This window comes from Astyanax mexicanus, chromosome 2 (genome assembly GCF_023375975.1).
Source record: "Astyanax mexicanus isolate ESR-SI-001 chromosome 2, AstMex3_surface, whole genome shotgun sequence".
In the NCBI taxonomy this organism is placed as follows: Eukaryota; Metazoa; Chordata; class Actinopteri; order Characiformes; family Acestrorhamphidae; genus Astyanax; species Astyanax mexicanus.
The window spans coordinates 37345718-37358264 of NC_064409.1; the positions used below are offsets into that span (position 1 = coordinate 37345718).

At 35.3% G+C, this 12547-nt stretch overlaps 1 protein-coding gene across 1 annotated transcript; it reads left to right on the plus strand.

Annotated features, from left to right (window-relative positions):
• Positions 1–636: 636 nt before the first annotated feature.
• Positions 637–12220, plus strand: dram1 (DNA-damage regulated autophagy modulator 1). The gene is made up of 7 exons (XM_007233694.4): positions 637–949; positions 3696–3763; positions 9150–9292; positions 10164–10341; positions 10697–10755; positions 10887–10979; positions 11884–12220. The coding sequence occupies exons 1-7, from the start codon at positions 819–821 to the stop codon at positions 11926–11928; spliced, it is 717 nt and encodes a 238-aa protein (XP_007233756.2). The 5' UTR covers positions 637–818; the 3' UTR covers positions 11929–12220.
• Positions 12221–12547: the final 327 nt, after the last annotated feature.

Consider the following 12547-nt stretch of genomic DNA (forward strand, 5'->3'; position numbering starts at 1 on the left):
ATAGGTGTCATAGTTTCAATCAGATCAAATATACAAACAAATGAATGAACTTAATTTTGGTCTTCTCAAGGTCTTCAGAAGAACCATCTAATGTAACTTCCTGTTGTAGGTGTGACTTGTAGAATGCTCCAGATGTTTCAGATGATGTAATGTTTTACAGTAACAGGATGAGTGAAACCCAGACACAGCTAAAATGTGAAATTTAACTTACTTAATATTATGGATTGATTATGGGAAAACAACAATGCAAACAAAACACATCTCTGAAGGACTTCAATAATTATATTCCATGGTAAAGTTTATAGATATAGAGTGGGGAGAGGTAACAAATGCTTTTTTTCAGTGTTCTAAATAGTTTTTTTAAACTACAAATCTTACATTTGCAATTAGGTCAATGTACATGACACTATGCTTAATAATGAAATGTATTTTAAAGTTTTTTTGCGTGCACATTTATACATGTAATTTCCCGGGGACAGAAATGGCACCGATGGTGCTTGAGCCTTCCTAAAAAAGGCTCGCGACCCCCTTGGAAGTGTATGAACTATCACTGCCCTGAACACTAAATAATCAGGGCGCAGAGATGAGCGCGGGCGGGCTAACGGTAATGATCTGCTGGAAAACACAATGAGGAAGAGACTCAAAGTTGAAGCCCACAGTGAGCACGTGACTGAGGAACTTTAAGATCAGGTTAGAGAGCGCGCATTCAGTCAGAGAGAGAGACGATCAGAGACAATGGCAGCTCGGACAATATAAGCATCTTCTTTTATCATCTCTACTGCTCTGTGGAAGGGGCATGCAGACACAGCTACAGCACAATGCTCGGGTTTAGGGAAGGACTCTGCGCTCTACCAGCTTTTCTGGTAGTTTGGTCTTCGAGCACTTTTATAGTGAACTATGTGATCGCGCTGTACCGCGGAGACATCGACCTGATCTTCCCCTACATAAGGTGAGTGACTTCTTCAAACTCTTCACAGAGGAAACTGATCCGCTAGAGCTGAATGAGACCAATTAATGCAATAAAAAACGGAGTGACTGCTTCTTCTAGACATGTGACCTGCTCTCAGCAGAACTACTGTACAGCTACAGTACAGTAGAGTTCATTCTGCGAGCGAACAGGACTCGTTTTATTGTCTGATCCTTTAGTTTCGTTTTAGCCTGAAGACTCGCTGTAGCCTGTAGCTTCAGAGCTGTAGAGTGCGGGGGAGGACACCCACTGATGAGAACCCACTGTTTATTTATTATTACAGAAGGAATTTAAGCTTCAGAAATGTTTTAAATGGGTCAGTTCAATGTGAGGACATAACCCAAACAGTCCAATCTGATAATCAAAAAAAAAGTATTAAAAGTATTTTAGGACACGTGAAAGTTGCTGTGTATAGGAGCCCAGCTGGCACAGAACCGACGTTCAACGTTAAAATGTGGTTGAAATATGATTGAAGAAGTAATGTATGTTGTTTTTTCAACGTTGAAACAACGATTAAACAACATTTAATGTTGTTAAAGTCCCAACTGGCACACAAGCGACCGTTGCGCGTTTAACTTTGTTTCCAACCTTGAAGCAACGTTAAAACAAAATTTAATGTTAAATCCCAGCTGGCACACAACCGACCTTTAATGTTGAAATGAGGTTGAAGTATAACTTAATTGAAGTAATGTCGGTTGTTGTTTTTAACGTTGAAACAACATTTAATGTAAAATGGTTGTGCAAATGTAAAACATTAACATAATATCCTCAATCTTCTGCCTATTAAATTAGCATTTTACATTTCATCACCACACAATAAAAAAAACGGTTGGATGGATAGATGAAAAAGTGGTTTCATTCAATTTGCAGTACCTGTAATTGCTTTTTAATTTGGCACCAATTCTTCACCATATCTGGGGGAATGTTCATGTTCTGTTTGTTTTTTCTGTTTTGGTGATTTTGAGATCAGATATTGAATCAGATTTGTAGTGCTGGTAAAAATTCTTTATACTCAGCTTTACTACAGTGATGTAAGTTTATTGTTTACACTAAAAATAGGATTTTTTAGTTTTAGTCAGCTGTATGGTTTATTAAAGGTTGAACGAACAACGTTAAACAGCATTGCCATATCAACATTGATTCACTTTTCAAAATCCAACCTTAAATCAATCATAACATCAACGCCGATTCAGCGTTGAAATGCCAGTTGAGGGGCTATCAAACCTTCCCAGAAAGGAAATGAAGATTCCAGAAACAGGACTAGGTCCACATCAGATTTGTCCTTATAGGCCCTTTCCCTTTTTTAGGAATGCTCAAGCACCCAATACCCTAAACCATAAAGTTGTGTTTTTTTACTATTAAGATTAAAATGTACATTGTGTGTTTTCTTCATTACTGTGAATTCTTGCACTAAATCAGGAGAGCAAATCTGCTAAGCATCAGAATAGACATGTATCAGCAATCAAACAGCATATCAACCCTGCCCACTGCTCTGGACAAATTTTAATCTGCACACTGAAATAAATATTTTTTTTCCTAGTATGTATTTGTTTTTACTGCATAAAGCTGATTTGTGAAATAAAAGTTACACTGCGAATCACCACAAAAAAAGGTCACACATATATATTTTTGGACAGACAGTAGCTTTGATTGTGGCATGTTTTTTTTTGCTGTGGCAGTGGTTCACTAAGCTAATAATGTCACAAGATTATTTCAATAATTTTTCATTAAGATCTTGCAGCATCGATGATGGTAAAGTCTGACCACTGCACAAAGTCTTCTCCACCACATTCCAAAGATTCTCAATGAGGTTAAGGTCTGGTGGTGAACAATCCATGTGTGAAAATGATGATCTCATGCTCCCTGAATCACTCTTTCACAATTCCAGCACCATGAATCCTGACATTGTCATCTTGGAATTATTTTTGTGCCATCAGGGAAGAAATAATCCATTGATGGAATAACCTGGCCTATATTCAGTATATTCAGGTAGTCAGCTGACCTCATTCTTTCAGCACATACTGTTGCTGAACCTAGACCTGAACAACTGCAGCAACACTTACTTAAATTTACTTAAATCATTAGTTAAATCCAAGTGGCGTTTATTTATTCATTATTTTAGTAATTTACTTTCTAAATCTTGTTTGAGTGCATTATAGACAGAAACAGCATTTTCTTTCATCACCGGAACTTAATTCAGGTCTCAAAGGGTTCAAATTAAAATATAAGAAAGTATATGATTTCAGATTTTTTAAGAAGGAAGATATTGCAATGCGGATATAGAATCACTTTCTCTCTTTGCTGCCTCACACAAATTAAATTTAACAAAACTCTTTATGCATTTGTTGTTTGATGCTTTTTTAAATGTAGTAAGCTAATGCTTCTGGATAATAATTAGACACTATAGGTTAAACTAGTTTTATCTTCTTATCTGCTGAAAATATCTTAAATGAAAGTAATAACTCATCTGTCCCATAATAGTTTGTGTGTCTGATATAGATCTAAACAATTATATATTTCTTCTGATATGACTCACTCATCCCTTCTGGGAACGCCTCAATTTCATTTACAGTTTTTTTAGGGGGGCAGTGTGGCTGGGTTTCATCTTCTGGTCCTAAAATCACCCCTGATCCACTTGAAAGAAATATTTTAACAGATGTGTCTGCTGTTTGTCTGACTGTGATCAGTGGTATTTCAGCTGGTGTGAACTTGCTGTGTTCTTTTTCAGTGATACTGGGGACAAGCCTCCGGAGAGCTGCATTTTTGGCTTTATGTCAACAATCACAGCCTTTGCAGGTAGGAGGGAGTTCTGCTGTTTCATACCATGCATGTTTTTAATAGTGATCGTTACTGCACACAAAAAAACACCCATCACACACAATTAACCATGCACAGATGAATGATACTTAGCTAAATTAATAGTACTTACATATTCTATTAAAAGCTTTATCATACTATAACATAATATACAGTCATGAACAAAAGTGTTGGCACCCTTTTTTTGCCCAGAAAATTAAGTATTTCTTCCAGATAATGATTGTATTACACATTGTTATACACATTTATTTCCTTTGTGTGTACTGGAATAACACAAAAAAGCATCAAAAATGCTTAAACATTATATAATTTCATGCAGAACTGAAATTAAATGGGTTGGACAAAATCCACAACAATTTTTGGATCACTACACAGGTGTTCAGAGGGATTTAGAGCCAGACTCATTGCTGACCACAGAATTCTCCAGCACGTTGTTTCCATCCATATCTGGGTGCTTTTTGATGTATGTTTTGGGTCATTGTCCTGCTGGAAGACCCATGAACTAGGATGCAAAGCTTTCTAACACTGGGCCCTGCACTGTAACCCTGCCTTGCACCCAGTCAAGACATCCAGTGCCAGAGGCTACATAACAACCCTAAAACAATTTTGAACCTACAGCATATATGATTGACTGTATGTACTGTGTTAATTTTTTCTAGGCTTAAATTTCTTTGGAACTTGATTAGGGCTCCTTATTCACCATCCAGACTATCCTGCATTGCAACCTTTCATCTATTTTATCAATCAAGAGTTTTTATTTTTTGATATTTGGAGTTAAAAAAAAATATGAAATGATGTCAAATATGCCTTTGTTTCTCTGTTTCCTATTTGTTGTTTTAATACACACAAAGGAAATGAATTTTAGTGTAAAACAAAACCTGTGTAATTGCAATAATGTTGAATAATTCAGGGTTGCCCACCATGACTCTATAGGTTCAATATAACACATCAGTGGTATGCAAAGGTTCTTAGTACACTGAAAACCCCAAGTTTGTTTGAACATATATAATGTAAACATAATATGTACTGTTAATTAACTTAAGTAACTAACATTTGTAGCCACATATACATTCAAATGGAATCTTTGAGTTAAATCAGCTTATAATAATTAAGTTTATTTTGTTGCCATTGGCGGCTTCTTGACCATTGGCTTCTGCAATTGAAGCAATGCAAAGCAAAAAAAAAAAAAAAAAAAAAAAGAACAAAGCAATACTTCACATCTGTTAAAATCTCAAAAACACTTCCACCCTGTTCAGCAGTGTTTACAAGAACAGTTTACTTCTAGATCACAAACAGAGGCTTGATTTCCTGCAGCCGGGTCACTGTGATGTCAAGAACTGAAAATGCCTTTTTAACTTTTGTTATAAAAAGTTACAGCTGTCCTGGAGGAAGTTTATATATATATACATTTATTTAGAGCTGTGGGTTTCCACTTTTTTACTTCCAACTTCCACCTATGACTTTAATCATAGTTTTAGTATTTTAATGAAAAAAAAAAACCTATATGGACAAAAGTATTGCGACACCTGCATATGTATTGTTTGTACTGATATTAAGGGCATTAAACAGAGTTTATCCTGCTTTTGTTGGCGTAACTGTCTCTGCTGCCCATGCCAATGTTGCCCTTTTCAAAGTCACATTTAGGTCACACAATGTTTTCACATCCTCTCGACTACAAGAACTGACAGTTCAGTTATAGTCTGAAATATATATCAGACCTTCACGTAAAGACATTGTGGGGTCCAAAAGTCTGAAAATGCTACCAATTTTTGCATTTATTTGTAATTTAATAGAACATTTTGTCGCTGTCCAAAACCATTTTTGTATATTTTTAGTTTAATACATAATTTGAACAGACAAACTGTCATTTACACTGTATCAAAATGTCTTAATGAACAGACCAATAGAAATACTTAAAATTGACCTGGAATAAACTCTTTTTACACTGACTTCCATTGATAGTTCTCTCTCTTGTTTTGGAGATACTTGTTTTTTATTGGACAGTGGCGATGTTCATTTTGTAATACAATATATGTGTTTTTGTTTTTCACAAACAATATTATCATCATACCAAATATTTTTTTTAATTTATCAGCATTAGTATATGTCCTTAAGTCCATGTGTGAAAACAGTTAACGAAAGGAGACAGTGTAGTTCTGTAAATACTGTAAATAAATAGTAAATAATGTTACTGATTGGCTGTTTAAACCTTTGGATGTCAGTATTTACATTGGATTTTCTGTAGATATAAACCACAGCTAACTTGCATTGTCATCGTGACATTCCCAGATATACAGTGACAGATACACAAGTGGACAGCACGGGAAAAAATAATTTGTAAAAATATGTATTATTATATAATGTTGATTTCTGTTTTTAAATTAATTGAAAGAAAACTGTTTTATAACTGTTATGAAGCACATTTAGCATGATTTCGTTATCAGTAACAATATAATATAATTAACCTTTTTTCACTAGTTAACAAGATCAGTGCTGTTAAGAAAGCTGGGATTTTAGTCTATACATAGATAATCTTTTTTATTTAAAAAAACATATGTTTTTAAACAACTATTGATTTTGCACTGATTTACTTCACAAAAACATACATTGCATAATCAGAAGGAGAAACATCTGGCAAGCTAAAGAAACCACTTTCCATCACCTGATCTCACATGGGAGCTGGGAAATTTCGTATTACAACACATCTTATTTGTTTTCATCTTGTTATTTCTCAAAACTCCTTGTGTTGGAGGGGCTCTTTTAAGTAAGTATGGAATTTCTGCCTCAGTGGTGTTGCAGTCACACTTCTCTTTCTTCAGAAAATGAAACTAAATCTGCTCTTTGTGACCCAGCTGGAATTCAGAAAGTTGAAAATCAAGCTTAGACCTGCAGAGCTAGGAAAAAAAACCTCAACCTCTAGTTGAATCGAAAGTTAAACCACTGAATGCCTTTCTGTAATACATGCACATTTTATTTCCCATCGGGGGTACGTACAGTGTTTCAGTTCTAGAACTTTACTACTGAAATCACATGCCTGCGTGCTGAGGAGGAGACTGTGGAGATCTGTTGTTTTTTGCACTGTTTGTGTTAACCATCCTCTTGCCCTTCATCAGTGCTCAGTTTCCGACCACAGAGCTGCTTGATATTTTTGGGTGGCTGGTTAACTTGCTGTTTATCAGTGTCACAGGCATGTGTGAAAACCCCCAAATGCCTGGTAAACTCATATAATCTACAGCACCACACAGGGCTGAACTGGAACTAAATTCAGCCCTGGACTTATATCTACCCCAGCCCACTACAATCACAGCAACTGTAAAGTAGAAACACTGAGCTCCCTCATTAGCCCCCACAGATTTATATTCGCCCAATTGAAATGTTCACAGTACGTCTGTTCTGAGGCCATTTATATTCAGGAATAGATTAGATAACTTCTTATTAAACATCCAATGACTGATAATGAAATGTTTGCTCATTTTAAAGTAGTGCACTAAGTAGGGAACATGGATCGTTTGAGACTAGGTCGACAATCTAAATGAACAGGGGTACGTAGCAAGCTAGCTAACGAAACTAACACTCTCTAAACACTAGGTTACCTTTTCTGTATTTGGGCCATACTGTTCTTTAACTGAATCCAAATTCAGTTTCAGGGTTTTTTTTTCGTCTTTCTGTAGTACATACAGCTCTGAAAAAAATAAGATTTTACTTTGATTTTACCAAATTGAAAACCTCTGGAATATAATCAAGAGGAAGATGGATGATCACAATCCATCAAACCAAGCTGAACTGCTTGAATTTTTGCACCAAGAGTGGCATAAAGTTATCCAAAAACAGTGTGTAAGACTGGTGGAGGAGAACATGCCAAGATGCATGAAAACTGTGATTAAAAAACAGGGTTATTCCACCAAATATTGATTTATGTTATTAAATGTTGTCCGTAATTTATAGAATAAAACAACAATGTTCATTTTACTCAAACATAAACCTATAAATATCAAAATCAGACAAACTGATTCAGAACTGAAGTGGTCTCTTATTTTTTTCCAGAGCTGTATATTTATTTTTTTGCATCTTAAGGCCCTCCTTTTTGATTTTTAGGCTCTTTCTCCATTTTGCACTCATTACTAATTTACTAAGCATTATTTCATTTTTTACTGTTCATAGTAGTTGTAATTATGTTTTATGCTGGGGAGGTTGTGTGTCCATGATTGGCTATTGGCCATGCACTTTAGATTCACAATTCAATATTATGATACTTGAATCAAGTTCTGTTTTAACTTGTTCACTGGCCCACATACAGGGCAGTCCACCGGGAATTGTCCAGATCATCCTTGTGGCCAGTCAATCCCTAGGACCACTATTGTCTCACTGCTGAGCTAAGAGTAATGCACCATCAAAATAATCAGTTATAATCAACATTTGTCATGGAAAATGACTGCAGAAATTAGAAAAGTCAAGAGTTACATGTTGAATGTTTCCTGACAAAGAAAGGCTACAGTTAAAAACATATTTCATAATGTGGTCAGTGAGTAGATATTAGAAAATTGACCTTGCATAGTTTCTTTACTGCGATATGTATTGTAATAGTAAGTAATAAAATTGTTACACCAACAGTCAGTGCTCTAAAATGCACAGTGTAATAATATTGAAAATACACTCTGTGTATCTCTGGAGTAAAATAAACAACATTGAGCAGATATAATGGTAGATCTGGTATGGTTAATTGGAACAGTATGAATTTTCCATTTTGTATTAAGCAGCAAAAAAAGGTCTCTAAAATGTGTATTTGACATGGTAAATGAAATTAATAACAAAGCATAACATAAATAACATTCATAACAAAGCATAACATAAATAACATGCTTTTGTGCGCCAGCGCATCCATCAATATCATCAGTTTAGGGAAATACTTGTGCATTACACAAATAAACTGTACACGCAGCTGTATAAACAGATTTAGTAATCCCTACCGTGCTGATAAAGCTAGCCCATTCTCTTGAGCAGCTACAGATAAAGATTATAACTACAGATATGATTTTTGGTGTGCTACTCAAAGTTTATACTTCCATTGAAAATTAAAGCTTTTTTTCCTTTGTCTATGAAGTTGCTACAATTTGCTACTTGTACAACTTCACAAGATATGGAGTAATGTATATACATAACAGTATAGTCAAAGAAACAGTTTATGGAGGGGGGGGGGGTTACTCTGTTATATTAAGTCTGTGTTTGTTGACATGCATTTTAGTGCTTTCACCCTAGATAAGGCATGTTGTTAGGTGGATGATGTGTTAAGTGAACATTATGTATATTGATTAATTTGTTGTTAATTATTGCTTATAACCGTTTTTTCCCCACTTAATTTCCTTAGGGTGTGCCACCACATATGCCAGATATAAATTTGTGGAGAGACTGAATGAGAAAACAGGTGGAGTTCCTCGTGCTCTGAACATTGCTGCTTTCGTCTGTGCCTTGGTTTCTTGTTTGGGCATGTGTATTGTCGCTACATTTCAGGTAAGTACACGTCCACTAACTGTAAAATTTTAGTTAACAAACCATCCTAAAAAAACAATGTAGAAATAAAGCTTCTCTTAATTACAGGAGTAGAAAATGTAACCAACCTCTGTATGTGGTTTAAATACATATTTTTGTTACCCTGAATAGAATATACAGTAAATCAGTTTCCCCTGTTTCTTTTCTGCTGAAAGTTTAACAAATAAAATAAAAAAGTTTGTGGGCTTGTGAATGTATGTAAACTCAAAATTAAGTTATTTCGGCTATATTATAAAAAGTACTCTTTCATTTCATTTATGAACCCTCCTGTTATGTTCATTTATCAGGAACAGCAATAGTGTTCTCGTGTCACCTGTTTGCTCCCCTGACGTCTGACATTCATGCTATATTATGGCTAATTATCCAAAAGAAACCAAAAAAATCCCAACAAGCAGTGTGAATATTTCAATACTAACTTCATTACTAATAATACTATCAACATTCACTTGTTTTTTTCACACTTTTTTCTAATGTTTCACTACTTTTATACTTTTGAAAGACCAACAAATAATACAAACAATAGTTTTACATAACATCAAATAACATGTTATGTTCACTGAAACTGAAATTACAATTTTATTTTATTTTTTGAAGGGGGTGGTTGCAAATATGTGAGCTGAACCATTTTCATATTATATGTTGATTGCACTAATTATTAAGGCAAGCAGAAAAGGTTTCACACTAAAAAAAATCTTTTAACTATTTTTCTTAGATCTTTAAACTTTAAAACGGGAGGGTTAAAGCAAATCTCTAAACCTTTAATACATGCACATCTACGCATTCCGGTAATGTGTTCGTTTACTCTAATATTTTCATTTTATATTTCATTTAGGAGACGTCACAGAGGGTTGTTCATGACATCGGCGCTTTACTTTTCTTCCTTTTTGGAGTAATTTACATCATCCTTCAGACCATAATCTCTCACAAGGCTCATCCCTTTGGAGCTTCAAAGACTGTGTGTTGTATACGCACCTGCTTTGCCTGTGTGTCCATTGTGGCAGTATTTCCAAGTATCCTTTTAATTATGACTCTACTACTGCTTTAAAACAAGTAACAGTTAGTTATGAGAGATTGTTTTAAATGCTGTCTTGTTATAACCCTGTAGTGGTAACAGTGCTGCCCTGTATGTGACAGAGGGAGGTTCCTGAATTTCAGTGCCCTGGTTGGCACAACCTCCAGCAAGAGTTCTAATGGTGCAGTCACTCACCTATAATATGGAACAAAGTCTTCATCTTCATCTTGAGTATCTGCCAAATTACATTTCTGTGACAATTATATAAATTAATGATAATTCATGTTGAAGCTATGTTTTATTCAGTTCAGATGTTTCTTTTGGCCAAAACATTTTCCTTAATGTTCCTCAAGCTATTGTTTGTGCATTACTTGTAAAATCAACCAAACTACACTGGCAGAGAGAAGACGAGGTGGAGTATACTCACTTTAGCACCTTTGGATAGAGAGAATTTGTATATACATGAAGAGTAAATTTAGAGTAAAAAAGAATGCAAATTTGGGTGTGTGTGAGATATCTGATGTTTGTCACTCTGGTCTTTAGGACTACACACTTCATTTGGTGAGTGCTGTGAGCGAGTGGTTGGGCGCCTTCAGTTTCGTCTTCTTCTTCTACACATACATACGGGAGTTCAAGGTAAGTTCAGAAAACCAGATCACATCTATCACATCTATACTGCAGCTACAAGAGTATTTGGACATTTCTAACCCTTTAAAAACTTTATAAACCCTATATATTGTAATTCAGAGAAGGTTTCTGATTTAGCAAATCAGACAGATCAAACCGCCTTTGTACCTGCCGAAAATTCAAACTACAAGTATTGCAGACTGATGATACAGTAAACCAGTGCTTCTCGTGGGGCTCTAAATGGTCCAGCAGATTAAGGTGCTGCCACTATGATCTGAGGATTACCTTTTCAAATGACAGGTCATGCTGTTTGCCATCAGCAGACGGAGTCTGAGAGAGCACAATCAGCTATGTTCTCCCTTGGTGGGTCGGTACAAGGCATGTGCTATCGCCCTCCTAGTGTTGGAGACATTGTTAATGATAAAGAGAGCCTAATGAGATGGGTAGTTGACATTCCAAATTAGGGAGAAAATTGAATAACATTTTAAAGAACGTATTTAAAACCATATTTAATTATTTAAACCTGTCCTTTGGGACCCCACAAAGGTGGAAATTTTAATGGCTGATAACAACAGACATGTGTTCCCTTGGGCCAAGAATGAAGGTGTACACAGGATCATTGGAAGTTAACCTTGAAAAAAATTATCAAAAATAAAACAATAATCTTAAAAAAAATACTTTGCAAAAAAGGAAATAACAGTCTTGAACTGGTCTTTTTTTTTACTTGGTTTGACAGGTCCCATCCTCACAATGAACATAATATTGTTTCAAGTACAGCACAAATGTCCAAATACATTTGGGCAATATGTTTTCTAGTCTAGTTCCACTTTTTGTAAAGGTTTTGGGTTGCTTTGATCTTAAAATAAGGTTGTGACAGCATGTGACTGAATCTTCTTCTTTTTGTCCCCCACAGCAGTTCACCCTGAAGGTGCATGTTGACCTGCAAGAGTTTACATGACAGCACTGTTACACTGAGAGTGTGAGATAATGATGTTTGTGTGAGATTATTCCAGTTTGTATTGTTTTTAATCAAATTTATATTTTTGTATAAACTTTGTAACCGTTTAAAGTGTTCATCATATCCATAATCTGTAATTTTTTATACCTATGGTTTTTAATGACAAAAGTATGAACAAAGAACTGAGCACATCCTAACAAGGACTTGTTGTATCGCTAACAACTACTGCACTTTAGTCCATGTAATGCAAATGCCGTCCTGATCACCAGCAATAAAATAAGTCATGTGATTAGCCTGTGTAGTGTATGACTCATGTATTGAGAAACAAAACACATGATGCCGTCATTACTGGTCAAGTCTGTGTGTAGGATGTACTGGCAGTTTACGAAAAACCATAAACCATAAACTAGGACCATGTCTGAAGCAGAAGGTTCACTTCTGCTATGATCTCTAGAGAATGACAACACACAAAAGAACCAATAGAACTGTACTGCAAAAATACACAAACTAATGATTATTTTATCTGAATATGTACAGACAAAAGTGACAGTACATGTCATTTAAATGAGATGAAATAATACACAACTGAAACTAAAATGTCTAAATTATTGAACAAATA

What these genes read in the sequence shown, in the direction of transcription:
- dram1 (XM_007233694.4), top strand. Translation starts at nt 819, where the DNA reads ATGCTCGGGTTTAGGGAAGGACTCTGCGCTCTACCAGCTTTTCTGGTA. An exon ending in CATTGTGGCAGTATTTCCAA is followed by an intron (nt 10,342 to 10,696) that starts GTATCCTTTTAA and finishes ATGTTCCTCAAG; the next exon opens with CTATTGTTTGTGCATTACTT. An exon ending in CATACATACGGGAGTTCAAG is followed by an intron (nt 10,980 to 11,883) that starts GTAAGTTCAGAA and finishes TGTCCCCCACAG; the next exon opens with CAGTTCACCCTGAAGGTGCA.